At 39.4% G+C, this 14,187-nt stretch overlaps 1 protein-coding gene across 2 annotated transcripts in view; it reads left to right on the top strand.

Annotated features, from left to right (window-relative positions):
- Positions 1-14,187, top strand: part of LOC123959657 (netrin receptor UNC5C-like) — a 187,276-nt gene that overhangs the window by 129,785 nt on the left and 43,304 nt on the right. For both annotated transcript variants that reach the window (XM_046033836.1, XM_046033835.1), the window contains exon 5: positions 12,727-12,907. In XM_046033836.1, the coding sequence (XP_045889792.1) occupies positions 12,727-12,907 (181 nt within the window). The remainder of the gene's footprint in view (positions 1-12,726; positions 12,908-14,187) is intronic.

The raw sequence follows: 14,187 nt of genomic DNA, 5'->3' as shown, positions 1-14,187 counted from the left end.
CCTATGGATGTTAAAGTGCATGAACTAATACTTAGTGACTAGAATAAAAATTAAGATGGATTTTTTTTGATTTAAAATAAAGGAAGGACTAACAGGAAAGTGCAGATGGAGGATGAGTGTGTTACAGTAGTAGAGGTGGGAGTGAGGTATAGCCCTTGAAGTTGAGAGGACAATTATTCCAGATGTTTTGTTGGCACCATAATGTAGCCATTTGTATTTGTTAGAATGCTACAAATTGGCAGGTATATAGACGCCAAGAAGTGAAGTGAGTAAGAGAAGAGTCACGACAGTGTGGAGGAAGGAGAATCAACACAACCACACAAACAAACACACACACTATCTGCTGTTTGTAATCTCATTGCTTCAACTTGTTTTTCCAAATCAATAGTTGCTACTTTTGTACTTGCAAATTACAGCACTTCAGTGGTAATGTTAAAAACCTTGCATATGTAAGAGGACGATTGTTTGCTTCATTCTGTAGAATAGGCTACTTTCACAGATCCATAGATGTGCAGCAAGAATACTGTAGATCTGGGTATCGTATGAAAGCCCTCAAATTAAGTAAGAACTGTGGCGGTTTTGGGGGGGGGGGGGGGGGGGGGGGGGGGGGGGGGGGGGGGGGGGCAACGTTGGCCAGTAACACAGACCTTGGACCCCCCCTATGGTCCCCCTGCTGAACGAAAAGTCTACAGCAGCCCCATTGAAGCAACCTCCATGTGGTCCAGCACATAATCTAATAGATATAACAACAAAAGTAAACTACATGTATAGTGAATGGAAGTCACTAAAGAGTGAGCTATATCGTTTCCTTATCATCATGGTTGAGTTTCACATGCGCTGTACCGATCACTGCCAATCAAGGCTCAACATAACTGACCGACCTGCAGCCTCTCCGCTCCTTTGTGTGTCTGCAGAGCGCCTCCACACACACGTGCGCGCACACACACGGATCGAAGTCAGCCAGCTGATCTGCGGGCATTGACAACTACACTGGTTTGTGTATGTACGTGGTACAATAAAGACTTAGCTGGTACAATAAAGCCAATTCTTTACCAACACTCCTGTTTAATAAGCATAAACACGCAAAACACAATGTTTTAATCTGTTCAGTCTCAGGTTTTACACAAGCACAGCGCTAGTTCAGATAATAGCTTATTGTTACAAACAAGCTAAAGTGAAAGCTGTCTGTCTTTAGTGACTGTTCAGTTTAGTTTGCCACTTACATTAAAATATGGCACATTATAAACTCAGCTGGTGGAGACAGACCAGCCCTCCTCTCTATCAGCAGCAGCAGAAGGAGAAGGAGGAGAGGAGGGACTGAGCTGTTCATTATTTCTAAACTTCACTCAGTATGTTGATGTCAGGAATATGATTTATTTTACTGACATGTTAGATTTGTTTCCAGTGAGATATTAATGACTTTGCTGTTGTAAATCCTGTTGCTGCTCTAGAAACAACATTTAGTTAATAAAAAATGTTAAATGATTTTTTAAATAATATTTGCAATTATCTAGTAATAAATAGGACTGATAAGAGCATCGATAAAGAACTTAACCAATAAGGATTACCAATACAAGTGTGTCAATAAAATCTTAATGATCCCAACTCATGAGAAAATGTCTGGCTCATCTCTGTGTCCTGGTTTTAAAATCTGGCCCAATCGAATCTGTAATTGAATTGCCCTGGTCTACAGTAATCATAGCAATATATTTTCCTTGCGACGAAATGTACATTAAACTGTATGCAGCATTGTAGACAATATTTTCCCCTTGTACTCCATGTTTCCTTTGGATATTGCTGGAAATTGTTCTGAGTCCCCCTCCTTAAAGGGTAAATTATTATCATAACAATTTAATAATTTATTGCATTTAAACAGCACTTTTCATGCACAAAAAGCGATAACAGTAGCCTACTGGTCCTACCTGGGTGGACATGCAGTCTACCAAAATATGTATCCCACAGATGAAGGCCTTCTATCAAGCATTTCATTTTGTGTATACTTCGCATCAGGACTAATAACAGGAGTGAATATGGAGAAGTTTCTATTTTTCAAGCAATTATTTCAACCTGCCATATAATTTATCCCCCTTTATAATGCACAGATGATGGCCCAAGTATTTAATTTTGTGTATACTTCACATCAGGACTAATAACAGGACTAATAACTTCAGCTGAAGTTAACAGGAATGGGTTTTTCGTATAATGTAATTTAATAAAACTATAACTAAGTTACTGAAAAGATCCTGTTACTGAAACAAATGACTGTAAGTTACTGAAACATACTAAAACATTACATTATATACTAAACAAGAGATTTTGAAAGCTTGAACATTGCCTTTGTCTCTTTTGTCCCGGATTGAATGTGCCCCTCTGACTAAACACCTGCCACCAGCCTGGCCCCCTTAAGTAATAAAATTGGTCTAGAACCGCCACTGAGTAAGAACACTAGAAGGTCAGTCGGAGAGCACAGACCTCTGCCACAGCCAACCGTCCAGTCTTCTATGATATGCAACCACTATAAATATACCTGGATATATTTCCAAAACTATTGGAATTACAGTATGTTAAAATATGTTTGTGCTGACGCCTTCTCATCTCAGCTGTCGCATTTTATTATGTATTTTGCACAGGTCGGTTGAATTTTACCACAGGCCCTATCTTGCAATGTCAACGAAAGTGAAAAACTTTCCTATATCTGTCCTGTAATGATGATTCACTACAAAATTTAATGGGCTCCTCCTTCCACCAAGTTTCATGTAAATCCAGTCGGTAGTTTTTCCCATAATGCTCCAGACAAACAAACGCCACTGAAAACATAACCATCTTGGTGGAGGTAATAAAGTGAAAGTTAAGAGAGTGAATAGTCTGAGTAGATTTCAGAGTTTCTATTGCTTTATATAAAGATAGAAACATTAATGGTATTGAACAAATTCAGTGTGACCAGCTGCATCATCATCTCATTGTGATGTATTCTCAATGAGAAAAACATGACGTAGATTTTCTGCCACTAACTTGGGAAGCGAAGCAAAAACTGTTTCAGTTGTCTTTATACTATAAAACTTTAATTAGTAGCTGAGTCCCAAACACCCGCTTTACTGGCCTGGTGTGGGTACACACATTTTGACAAATATATGCAGGCCTCGATAAGATGCCTGGCCATGTTTTTACAGAAATTCTCTGGATGTATAAAACCTCTAAAAGCCAGTTCTAAGCTATTGTCAATATGGACATGTTAAACATCGTTAGATCAGTTAGATCTCCACAATTCAATCGTTCAGTTCATTTTACAGAAACACTGAGCACCATAGTATAATTCTGGCATCAATAGATTTATAAAACAAGAAAGTGTCCTGACTTTTGGAGCGCTCGTTAAGTCCGTAATGTGTCCACCCCTTGATTATTAATATTCCTTTAGTCTGTAAGGGTCCACCGATCAAAGAAATCAAAAACGACTTTTCATAAAAATTTATCCAAGTTGAGAAAAGTCTACTGTCATGTGAAGTCATGTGAAGTCCATTGCTCTCTGTTTCTTGTGCCACACTCCCTGCACCTGATCTTGGGTATGCTTGTTTCCGTTACTTGCCTACAAAATAAAAGGGCCTCAGCCGTCTCTCAGAGTTAGATCAAATGAATGATTTGTAATCAATATGTTATTTGATATAATTATTTTTATACCAGTAATTTTAATACTGGTTGAAGTAAACAGTTATATAGTAGCCTATTTCACACTTTGCTGAGCAAGAGTTTTCCGGCAAAAGGAATTAAAGGCCTGTCCTATATGGACGCCGGTCCCAAATATAGGCAGGTTCAATTCAGTGATTTTAGCAAAAAATAAGCCTGAGCTATTAATCAAAGTTTTACGGTAGTAAAGTATGTAGTGCTGCATGTAATATATTTTTTTTTATAACTGTACAGGCTGTACAGCACTGGTCCAGTATGGGAAAACCCAGTTTACAAAAGTTACCATATCACAGAATCACACCACGATTACTATAAACAATACTTGTTTCTACAGCTCTATTGACAGTTGAGAGCTGTTGTTGAGTATTTCAATACTTGATTAGAAATCAAAGTGCTCCTAAAAAGCATCTCTCATCTCTGATTTAATTAGGTTTTAGGAAGCTAGGAGGAAAAAGACATAAAATCAGCTTCCATTTCTACGCAGATGATTTGCAAATCTACCTCCCCATCAAAAGAAAAGATGGTAGTTCTTTAACAAGATAGGTTGACTGTTTTAATAATATTAAAGCCTGGATGGCCTTAAATTTTTTAAACTTCAATGAGAGTAAAACTGAGGTCATGATTTTTAGACCCAGTGGCACCTCTGATGTCTCACAAATAGACCTGGGCACTTTGCAACCTTATGTTAAGTCTGTTGTAACAAACCTGGGAGTTAAAATGGATTGTGATTTTAAAATGGAGAAGCAGATCAATTCTGTTGTGAAAGCAAGTTTCTTTCAGACTTCGAGAGGGTTATACATGCATTTATCACAACACGCCTTGATTATTGTAATGCTCTGTATATAGGTGTTAGCCAGGCCTCCCTCTCTTGTCTACAACTGATTCAAAATCCTGCCACTCGTCTCCTTACTGGAACTCGTAAGCGAGATAATACCACACCCCTGTTCTTGCCTCTCTTCACTGGCTCCCTGTTAATTTTAGGATTGATTTTAAGATTCAATTGTTTGTTTTTAAAGCCCATCATTGCCTAGCTCCAGCCTATATCACTGATGTATTGAAGCTGCACGCTCCTCCAAGGTCATAAAGGTCTGCGAACCAGGCTCTTCTCGTTGTCCCTAAAACACGGCTCAAGAGCAGAGGGGATTGAGCTTTCTCAGTCGCAGCCCCGAGACTGTGGAATGAATTGCCTCTTTATGTCAGACTGGCCCCCAGCCTTCCGTTTTTTTGCGACTTAAAACACATTTTTATTCCTTGGCTTTTAATCCGGCATGAGAGCTGTATGTTGTATTTGTCTGGTGTTGTATTTTGTCTATTTATTGTTTCATGTCAGTGTACATCACTTTGGTCAACCTGGTTGTTTTAAATGTGCTTTAGAAATAAAGTCTGATTGATTGATTGATTGAAATGAAAGGATACTTCCTGAGGTATCATGGTAGTATAATTTGGTACATTTAGACACTAAATTTAACTTTAAGTGCTACATTTATTTGATACTGAGGGAAGAAATTGTTTATTTTTCACCATGATGGTTACTCTCCTGTAATTGTATGAAAGAACAAAGTCCTTTTGTTCATCTTATCAAAATGAGCTAATTGTTTTGTCTAATATCAACATACACACACACACACACACACACACACACACACACACACACACACACAAATGGTCTTCACCATATTCATGTGCGCTGTTGGATTAAATTTCTATTAGCTTTCCTCGATTGAGTTTGAAGATTGTTGATTAGCCAGTAATGGTCTTTGTTACTGCACTAATGAATAGCTTCATTACTATTCTACTTAGCTACACATCAGGAGGCGGGTGATGTGTGTGTGTGTGTTTAGGTGTGTGTGGTATTTGTTGGTATTATCCTCTGATAAACACACACAGACAGTTATAGCCAATTGTCTGGGTTTGTGTCAAGAAAGCTGATGGCAGCAGAAGAGAAAGATGGATGGTCTGCTTTGCCAACACTCATCTCTCATTCTCTCTCTCTCTCTCTTCCCTCCCTCGCTCTGTCTGTGTCTACAACTCTCAATATGTTTTCTCCCACCTGCTCTGTTTCTCCAGTCTCTCAGTTGCTCGACCATGATCTTTTTGCTTAATTCCTCCATCCTCCACCTCTTTGTCTTCCTCTGACCCTCTCTCATCTTAACTCTTTCTTTTTGTTTCTTGCCTTTCTGCTTTAATGTCCTCCCTCTGTCCTTCGTATTTATCACTTAGCCGGTTTTATTTTCTGCTGACTGGACTCACCGGGCTCTTGAGAACTAGGTTGGCATGTTGCATTTTATGTGTGTGTGCGCATGTGTGTGCCCATGCATGCATGTGCGTGTGTGGCTTTGTTTATATGCCTATATGAGCATAGGTGCAAATGTTAGTGTTTAATAATGGAAACAAGCATGCCAATTATGGCAATGCCTCTCTAGATGCCAGGCAGAGCCAATAAAAATGAGTGTGGCACATCTGGCAGTGGTCTGACGGTTTTGTGTCTTGAGTGTGTGTGCTGGTGATGCGTATAGGAGAGTATTGTGATTGGGAGGGGACAGTGAGACAGTGTTTAAGCTGGAGTTATGCTTCTCCAAAGATCCACTGACACACACATTCCAGATGTTAACAATGCATTGTGTGGACCAGCACATCAAATAAGTTGACTCTGGTCGGTTGTGCATATACGTATACAAGAAACAGCCTTGTGAACGTCTCAAACAGTGGATTCACTCATTGGTTCAGCTGTGACACGGGAATTCAGGCCGTCAACTCCCAACATAACATTTTACCAGCATTTTCCTTTGAAGGGGCTGTCACAAAGTAGAATCCAAAATGAAAGAAGCCCTAGTCTTAGCTTATTCACTTTCTTACACTGCTACTTTTGTTTAAAAATAAAGTCAGATCATTTTTCAATCATACAATATCCAGTCGTAGCAAATAAAGCGTGCCTTATGTTTTTGGTTATGTTTAGCTACTCAAAGCACTTAAGTGTGTTAAGTGTGAAGACATGTTTACTTTTTTTAAACGAAAATCAAGATCTTCCCCAAATATTGACCATGCAGTACAAAAACACTTCCTACAATTGAAAAAAACATGTTGCCACTTCACATAAAGCATACTAGGCCCAATTAGTAGTATATCAAGGAAATTTCTAGGAGACAGGGTTGCATAGGTAGACATTAAATTATGGAGGAGAAAACTCAGCGCTTTATTTTTAGATATGAATCAGTGTTCGGCACATCTTGCCTTCTTCAGACTAATTCCTCAGGATTATTCAGACAGAGATTTGCCAAATTGATTCATAAAACTTAAAATAAAACTGATCGCATTGGAGCTGTGAATGTGCAGCTTCCCCGTCTTTACTTAAATAGATAAAAATAAATATTGCAGTGATAATAGCCCTGTGGTCAATTGAAAGAAATAACTTTAGCCGCTCTTTTTGCCCTTGTCTGTCTTGACTATCCCTTCGCTGTCTGTCTCCTCTTGATGTCACCGCAGTGCTCTGTTTAAAGCCACCAGACTCCCTTGACAAAAACAGGGTCAATTTTACCTTGCAGAACAAGGGCATTGCTGGTCTACTGCTGCCTCGATCGGTTAGTTTGTTTGTGCTATTGTGTGACTTTGGTGGGTGGACACCGCAGAATAGCAGCTGTCTCTGGTTATTAAAAAAAGGGTCTATCTCTGTAGGGGTTCCTTTCTATAATATTGTCAGACACTTAGTGGTAACAATCTGAGCCTTTCACTGGCAAAAAGAAGCACATTAGTGGGCGTACTCTGACAGTGCGCAATTGCCCAAAAGGATTACGTTGCGAGCCTGTTTTGCTGCTGCTGACTGCAGAGCACTCACTCAATACTGGACCAATTAAAATAAATAATAAAAAATTGTCTCCATTAGTCACTTTTTTCTACCCTTTAAAACATGCACTGACTCAGTCCCTGCCCACACATAGGTAGAGTAATCACTACAGGAGCTCTTTAACCCACTCATCTGTGTTCTTATAGGGATCCAGATAATAAAGTTAATCAAGGGGATAATCCTCACTGACAAATAACACTTGATTCACAGACACACACACATAGGCTTCCCCACACACATGTGATACAGCGTGATTACCCTGCCTGACTTTGATAGCAGAATCAGATTTTATTTTAACTGGTCTATTTTTTGTTTTCTTCATACTTTTATTGTGCATCTGTGTGTTTATGCCTGCTGCTACTTTTGAAAATGAATGTTGTGATTCAGTGGCAGATTCTATCCACGGACCCTCTATCTCTGTGCTCTTATCAACTCCCATGTGAGACTCTTTGTAGTGGCTCCACAAAGCATGTCATATTTTAGCATTTGTAATAGATATTCTTTGCTTTGTTATCTCACTTCTTGCTCTGTGGTCTGCCATTTGTTTTGCTTTTGCAAGATTTACACTGTATCTCTTTGTGACATAGTGTGACTATGATGTTCTTGCTCTCAGTAGCAGATATGTGGCAAAGCTTTGCGTCTCAAAACATTTTGTGCTGCTCTCCAGTGCAACAAAAGAGAGCATATATCTCTATATCATGGCCTACTTTTATCTTGCACAGCATGCAACCAAGCCTTTGTTCCACTGCCAAAGAAAGATGCATATCTCAATAAACTGCCTTGATATTACAGAGCAAGACATGGGACATTTGTCCTTAAGTTGTGGGTAAGAAAACATGTGGAAGTATTTACATATTAGAATTCATCACTCCTCATAACACATGGTGTATATTGCAAAATCCAAACACTACAAACAAGTGCGTTATTAAGAACTGAGGACATCCAAACTTTTATCTAGCATTCAGGTGCAGAAGGTTTGAAATATCCCTGTATCCAAATGAATGTCTCAGTCATTGGGTCAACCAGAAAGAAAACATGAATAAAGTGAGTGTGTAATTGATCAGACAAAGCCTCCTCTGTCTAAAGAAAAGAATAATGGACTTTTCTTGAACCTCTATTAAAATCCTGTTACAGTTGAAACAGAGGGCACGTGTGATCACACGCTGCAAGCATTTGAAGTCCACACAGGCATGTATAATGTCATTATTTCATATCTACAGCATGGCTATAAACCACAGGTTTACTGGTGTTGTTTGCTCTGGGTGTGTGTGTGTGTGTGTGTGTGTGTGTGTGTGTGTGTGTCTACTGGCGTGTGGATAAAGCGAGAGAGACAGGTGAAGTGGGGGTGAGAGTTAAAATAACAAATACACATTCTCCCCTGGGGTTGGCTTGATCCAATCAGCCACCCTCTGCCATTCACTCACACACACACACACACACACACACACACACACACACACACACTCTCTTACACCAGCTGTGGCTAATGATGCTGTGGCAATGGCCATATATCCACCACATGTGGTCTCTTTGTCTGAGCCCAGCAGAGCACACGTCAGTCTCACAGGCATCATCAACGACTGCTGCTATTTTCAGTGCATCATCACACAAGAGCTCACCACTAAAATGAATAAGCTGCCAGTAAATGCTCTTAGTTGTGTATGTTTTTTTAGTACTTTTAATGTATTGTTTGGATGACATAACAAACATTTATGATATTGTTGATGTGACAGTTGATTTCACTGATGTGTGTCAATGACCATTGGTTCTAATGGCAAATGAGAAATATTTGCTTTTTATATACTTTGTGCTACTTTTCAACGCATGCACGCACACACAGCTATTTTTTCGCGTGTGTTGCTTGTTTTAGCACTGCAGTAGACATTGCTATAGTAAGCAAGTTATAGGTTAATTGGAAGGGGTCTTCAAATTACTTTTAAAAAAGGTTGACACATTTGTCCTCATTGGTTTTGTTGACTGACAGTAGCGTATTAGTGTTTGCAGTAAAGGAACTAAGAAGCAAAGTAAATGGTTGAATACACGAACTGTGGAGTTTTAACAAAGTATCAAAAAGATTAGAATGGAGATTGTGGAAAGACGATGGATGGACGGACGGACGGTATAACTGTACAGAGGAGTCTCTGATATTCAGTAATCCTTGTATCTTGTTGTTTAGTTGGGATATCAGTAAGAATGTACACCACATATATATTTGTTACAACTTCTCTTCTGTTATGTCTCCATTTCTCATATTTGTCCTAATGAAGTTCTATCATGACTTGTGCACTGTTCCCCCTATTGTATCAGTCTCAAACAATTCAAATTAAGTTTGATTTCATTTAATGTAATTTGACCCTTTTTGTAAATGTCTTCACACTGCAGCCACAACACACAGACAGAAAACTATAATCAGCTTTTTCCTAGTCGTTTTTTACTGTGTCTTACCACTTATTTAACTTATGTGTTCATCTCTGGTCTTTTATCTTTCACAGATGAAACACTAGTATTTACACCTTTCTATCTTTCTCAATTTCCTCTCTGACTTTTCCCATCCTTTAAAGCTCACACACACACACACACACACACTCTCTCTCTCTCTCTCTCTCTCTCTCTCTCTCTCTCTCTCTCTCTCTTGCTATCTCTCTTCCAATCTTTCAAGCTTTAAAGCGTGCACTTATCCATTCGCATAAATTATGAACTACAGTCATTATCCGCTTCATCAATTTAGACTCACAGGTTACTTGAATAGTTCACTCATCTGAGAAGTTGTGATGAAGCAGTATATTATGGGTATTATTAGTATTTGATTACTCTGAACAAGACACTCCTTTACTATAAGCCACTACAGAAGGTAGCTGTCTTTTCCTCTTCTACCACACACACACACCCTCATATTAGGGTTACAAGATTGGATTTATTCATGCATTTTGTAAAGATTTATTTAAAGCTTCTTTCTTTTCACATTTTCATTTACAGCATTTACAGAGATTGGCAGTCAAATCAGGCTCCTTCTATCGAAGCAACAAATCTTCGACTATTCGGGGTCACCCTTAGTGCCATCACATCAGTTTTCCAGGGACTCCAGGGACATGACGTAGAGTTAACTATTTTCTCTAGTGTTGGCCACTGTGGTCCCCAAACCAAACCAACAGATAACTTGTGGAAATGTGGGGGTGGAAGGTTGTGGCTGCCCAACTGGTACTGGCTAGGTAAAGCTTACAAAGAGGAAACACTAACACTTTACACTAACTGACTTAACCAGTTTACATTAAAATAGTTGAATACAGTCAGGGACACCTGCTGTCCCTCAGGGTCCTAAGGCAGCTTGAAGGGATAGTTCACTTGGGATCATTTTAATTTTTCAGCAGTCTTATCCAATTTAACTGGTGTTGGCGCAGTGGATAAGACGCATGGCTTTGGTGTGAGAGACCTGGGTTCAACTCCCCATTGTGACCCATCCACTGCTGTGTCCCTGAGTGAGACGCTTAACCCCTAGTTGCTCCAGAGGTGTTCGACCTCTGACATATATAGCAATTGTAAGTTGCTTTGGATAAAACCGTCAGGTAAATGTAACTTGTTTTATCTTTCAATATCCCCTGCGTTGGTGGTTCAGCACAAGCTTACAGGTATTTTATCATGCTGCTTTGATCATCAAATGGCAAATTCAGGTTGGGGGTGAGACTCTTGCTGATGACTTTAGGCCTTGAACATTCAGTTAAGTCAATAGGAAAACCTTTCTCGTAGTTGATTCTATTTTATTTTTCTTCAGTCCTGATGAGGGAAAGGCATTTAGCTTCCTGTCAACATATGTGCACCATGTGTATTATACTGAACTAAAGGAGTCTGAATTCATTTTATTTAATATAAGTGAGAAGCCAAGACAGTCAAGTTAAACTTATAGAAAATAAAATGGTGAAAAAACATGTAAAAGTACATTTTTTCAGACTACAAATTAGTAAATAATAAATAAGTTATTGTCATCACGTCTAATAACTGCTGCAGCCACAATATGTGCCGCTGATTTAAGTACAGAGTGCAACAAATATTAACAACAATATTGCAGTGAACTCTGTGTTTGAGTTTGTCTGTGTGCTGTTTTTCTCTGTGACCACAGTACAGCTTATTTAACTAACAAGACTAAATAAAAATCCATATAACATGCATTGCATTTGCTTTTGTAAGTGAGAGAGCACCAACATTATTTTGCAGTACAAGGATAAACTCCTTGCCTGACCATTTGCACTGCATAAATAAAAATATGTTTCTGTTTTTTTGTCTTTGCTTTTTTTCTCCAATATAACCTTTACTTTGTAATAGAAACTGAAAGGTCACACAGCATCTCACTTAAGATTTGAGAATCCAGCGCTGCAATGAGCCCCATGGCCAAAGAGCACTGGCGAATCTCTAAAGATCAGAGAGGGAAGCAGGTAGAGTAACAGGGAGAGAGAGAGAAGAATGACAGCCGAGCTTGAGAAGGTAGTAAAATGCAGAATAACACTGAATTTCTTCTTTTCTGCATCTGAGATTTCCATTTCCTAATGCGAAGGGAGGAGGAAATTAAACAACGTGAATTAAACAACGCGGCTCGGACATTTATGTGCCTGCCATAAAGCTTGGACAGGCTGAATTTATGAGGGTTTGGACCAGTAAATACAGCACTCAGGAAATGTGATTAGGCTCATAAATAGGATAGTTTCCCGCTGTCCCACCCTTTACCCAAAGCACCTTGGGAAAGCATATGTTCAGGACATTTTCCTCCATTTTTACACTGCCCCCCTGGGGTTCCATATTGTGAAGTGCCCACTGTAGATGGTCTTTACTATTACAGCTATATGATTTTTGTGACTTGATGCATAAACATCTTCCTGTAGGAAGCGTTTCATTATTCATAATTATTTTTACATCCGACCCCAGAAAGTACACACTAGATTTATTTGCTTGTAAATTTTTACATTTGATTTCTGTAACATGTTATGTATGAGAATAGTTTGTTGCAAAACAAACTGAAGTTTGTTTTGAGGCAAACACTCCTTTTTCACCATAAAATTAGATTAGACATTGGCTCTATAGTGTCATTACACAAAAACGCAATTCACTGTTATCATCTCGCGTTAGCTACATTTTCTACATCTTTTCTCTTTATATATCAGAGGTGTAGAGAAACATTTATATCTGACCTAATTTCTCCTCTCTCTGTCTCCCAGGTGGAGTGGTTGAAGAATGAAGAGATAATTGACCCAGCAGAGGACAGAAACTTCTACATCACCATCGACCACAATCTGATCATCAAACAGGCGCGTCTGTCTGACACGGCCAACTACACATGTGTGGCTAAGAACATAGTGGCCAAAAGACGGAGCACCACAGCAACTGTCATTGTTTATGGTAAGTTTGCATGCTCGCGGCTTGCTGAAAATCTTGTCACTAAAGCTATAATTATTTTGATTATCTGTTTTAGTGACTAGAATTTTAAGATATGACGCCTTTATAGAAGCTACCGTACAATGTCTCTGATTGGCCAAGCCAGCCCCCATCTGCCACATGAAATTAGCTCTACCACCATGCCAACCCTCTCTCTTTGTGATTGGCCTGATATTCTCACATCACCCCTGACCTCACCCAATTAAAATCCACCAATCACAACTTCAGTTTTAAATTAGAGCACTTGGGCTTTCCAAATGTCTGAGCCTTCAGCCAAACCTGAGTCCCACCACCAAATAAATTGTGCAGCATATGGGATGATAACAGCTGCGAAAAACAACAGAAAATAACTCTGAATAGCTCTGTTCCGAATGGTGTTAGTTTGTCTTTCAGGCAGTGCCCTTCTCTTGCTGTTTTAACTAAAAACTGAGAAGAAAAAATGTGAAGGAAAAATGCCTCATATGCCTTGTCTCACTTTCCCTTTTTTTTTCTCTTTTTACCAAATGTCAGCCTGACATGAGAAGACAGGAAACATTTTGAGGAGAAACAATGTATAGCAGAGCACTCACACACATACCGTACACACAGTGTTTCTCTCAAATGTAACACCGAGTCTATTCACTAGGAGGAGTGTTTCAATCAAAAATAACTGTGCATGTGTGCGTGTTCGATACAGACAGCGAGAGATGGAGTGGTTTGACACTGATGTATCCTTACAGAAATAGATTGTTCAATCTGTGGTTCAATCTTCTCGGCTCCACAAGGGCCCTGCTGACACTGTTGACAAGGTGAAATAGTCGCAGAAAAAACAGAGGAACATAAGGGGGAAAATGGAACAGCTATAGATGGATGGGGAGGCAGGTGAGGAGAAAGGAGAGGCAGAGGAGAACAACAGAGTGGGAGAAAGCAGGTGAGTGCATAAGGGAGAAAAAAGAGTTGAACAACCTAACAAAGCAGATGACAAAAGTGACTGTATGTGATTTTAACGGTTACTTTCTCTCTGATGATTCATTTCTAATTGGGCGTTGGGAAATGAGTGTGGGTACTGTCCAGTGGGCTGAGACAGAGCTGCTGCGATGCAGCAGAGGAATTTCACCCCACCACACCTCTCTGGATGTCAGCACTCTCCCTGGGTGTCCTTGTGACTCATTCTAACTTTATACCTAATTTCTCTCTTCTGTCTGTCTCCCATCTGCCCTTATCTTTGTCTGCACTATGCTGCCACATTTTCCTTATGATAAACA

This window comes from Micropterus dolomieu, linkage group LG21 (assembly GCF_021292245.1).
Source record: "Micropterus dolomieu isolate WLL.071019.BEF.003 ecotype Adirondacks linkage group LG21, ASM2129224v1, whole genome shotgun sequence".
NCBI classification, from domain to species: domain Eukaryota; kingdom Metazoa; phylum Chordata; class Actinopteri; order Centrarchiformes; family Centrarchidae; genus Micropterus; species Micropterus dolomieu.
Note: the sequence above shows the minus strand (reverse complement) of the source record. Positions and strands in the feature narration are given on the sequence as shown.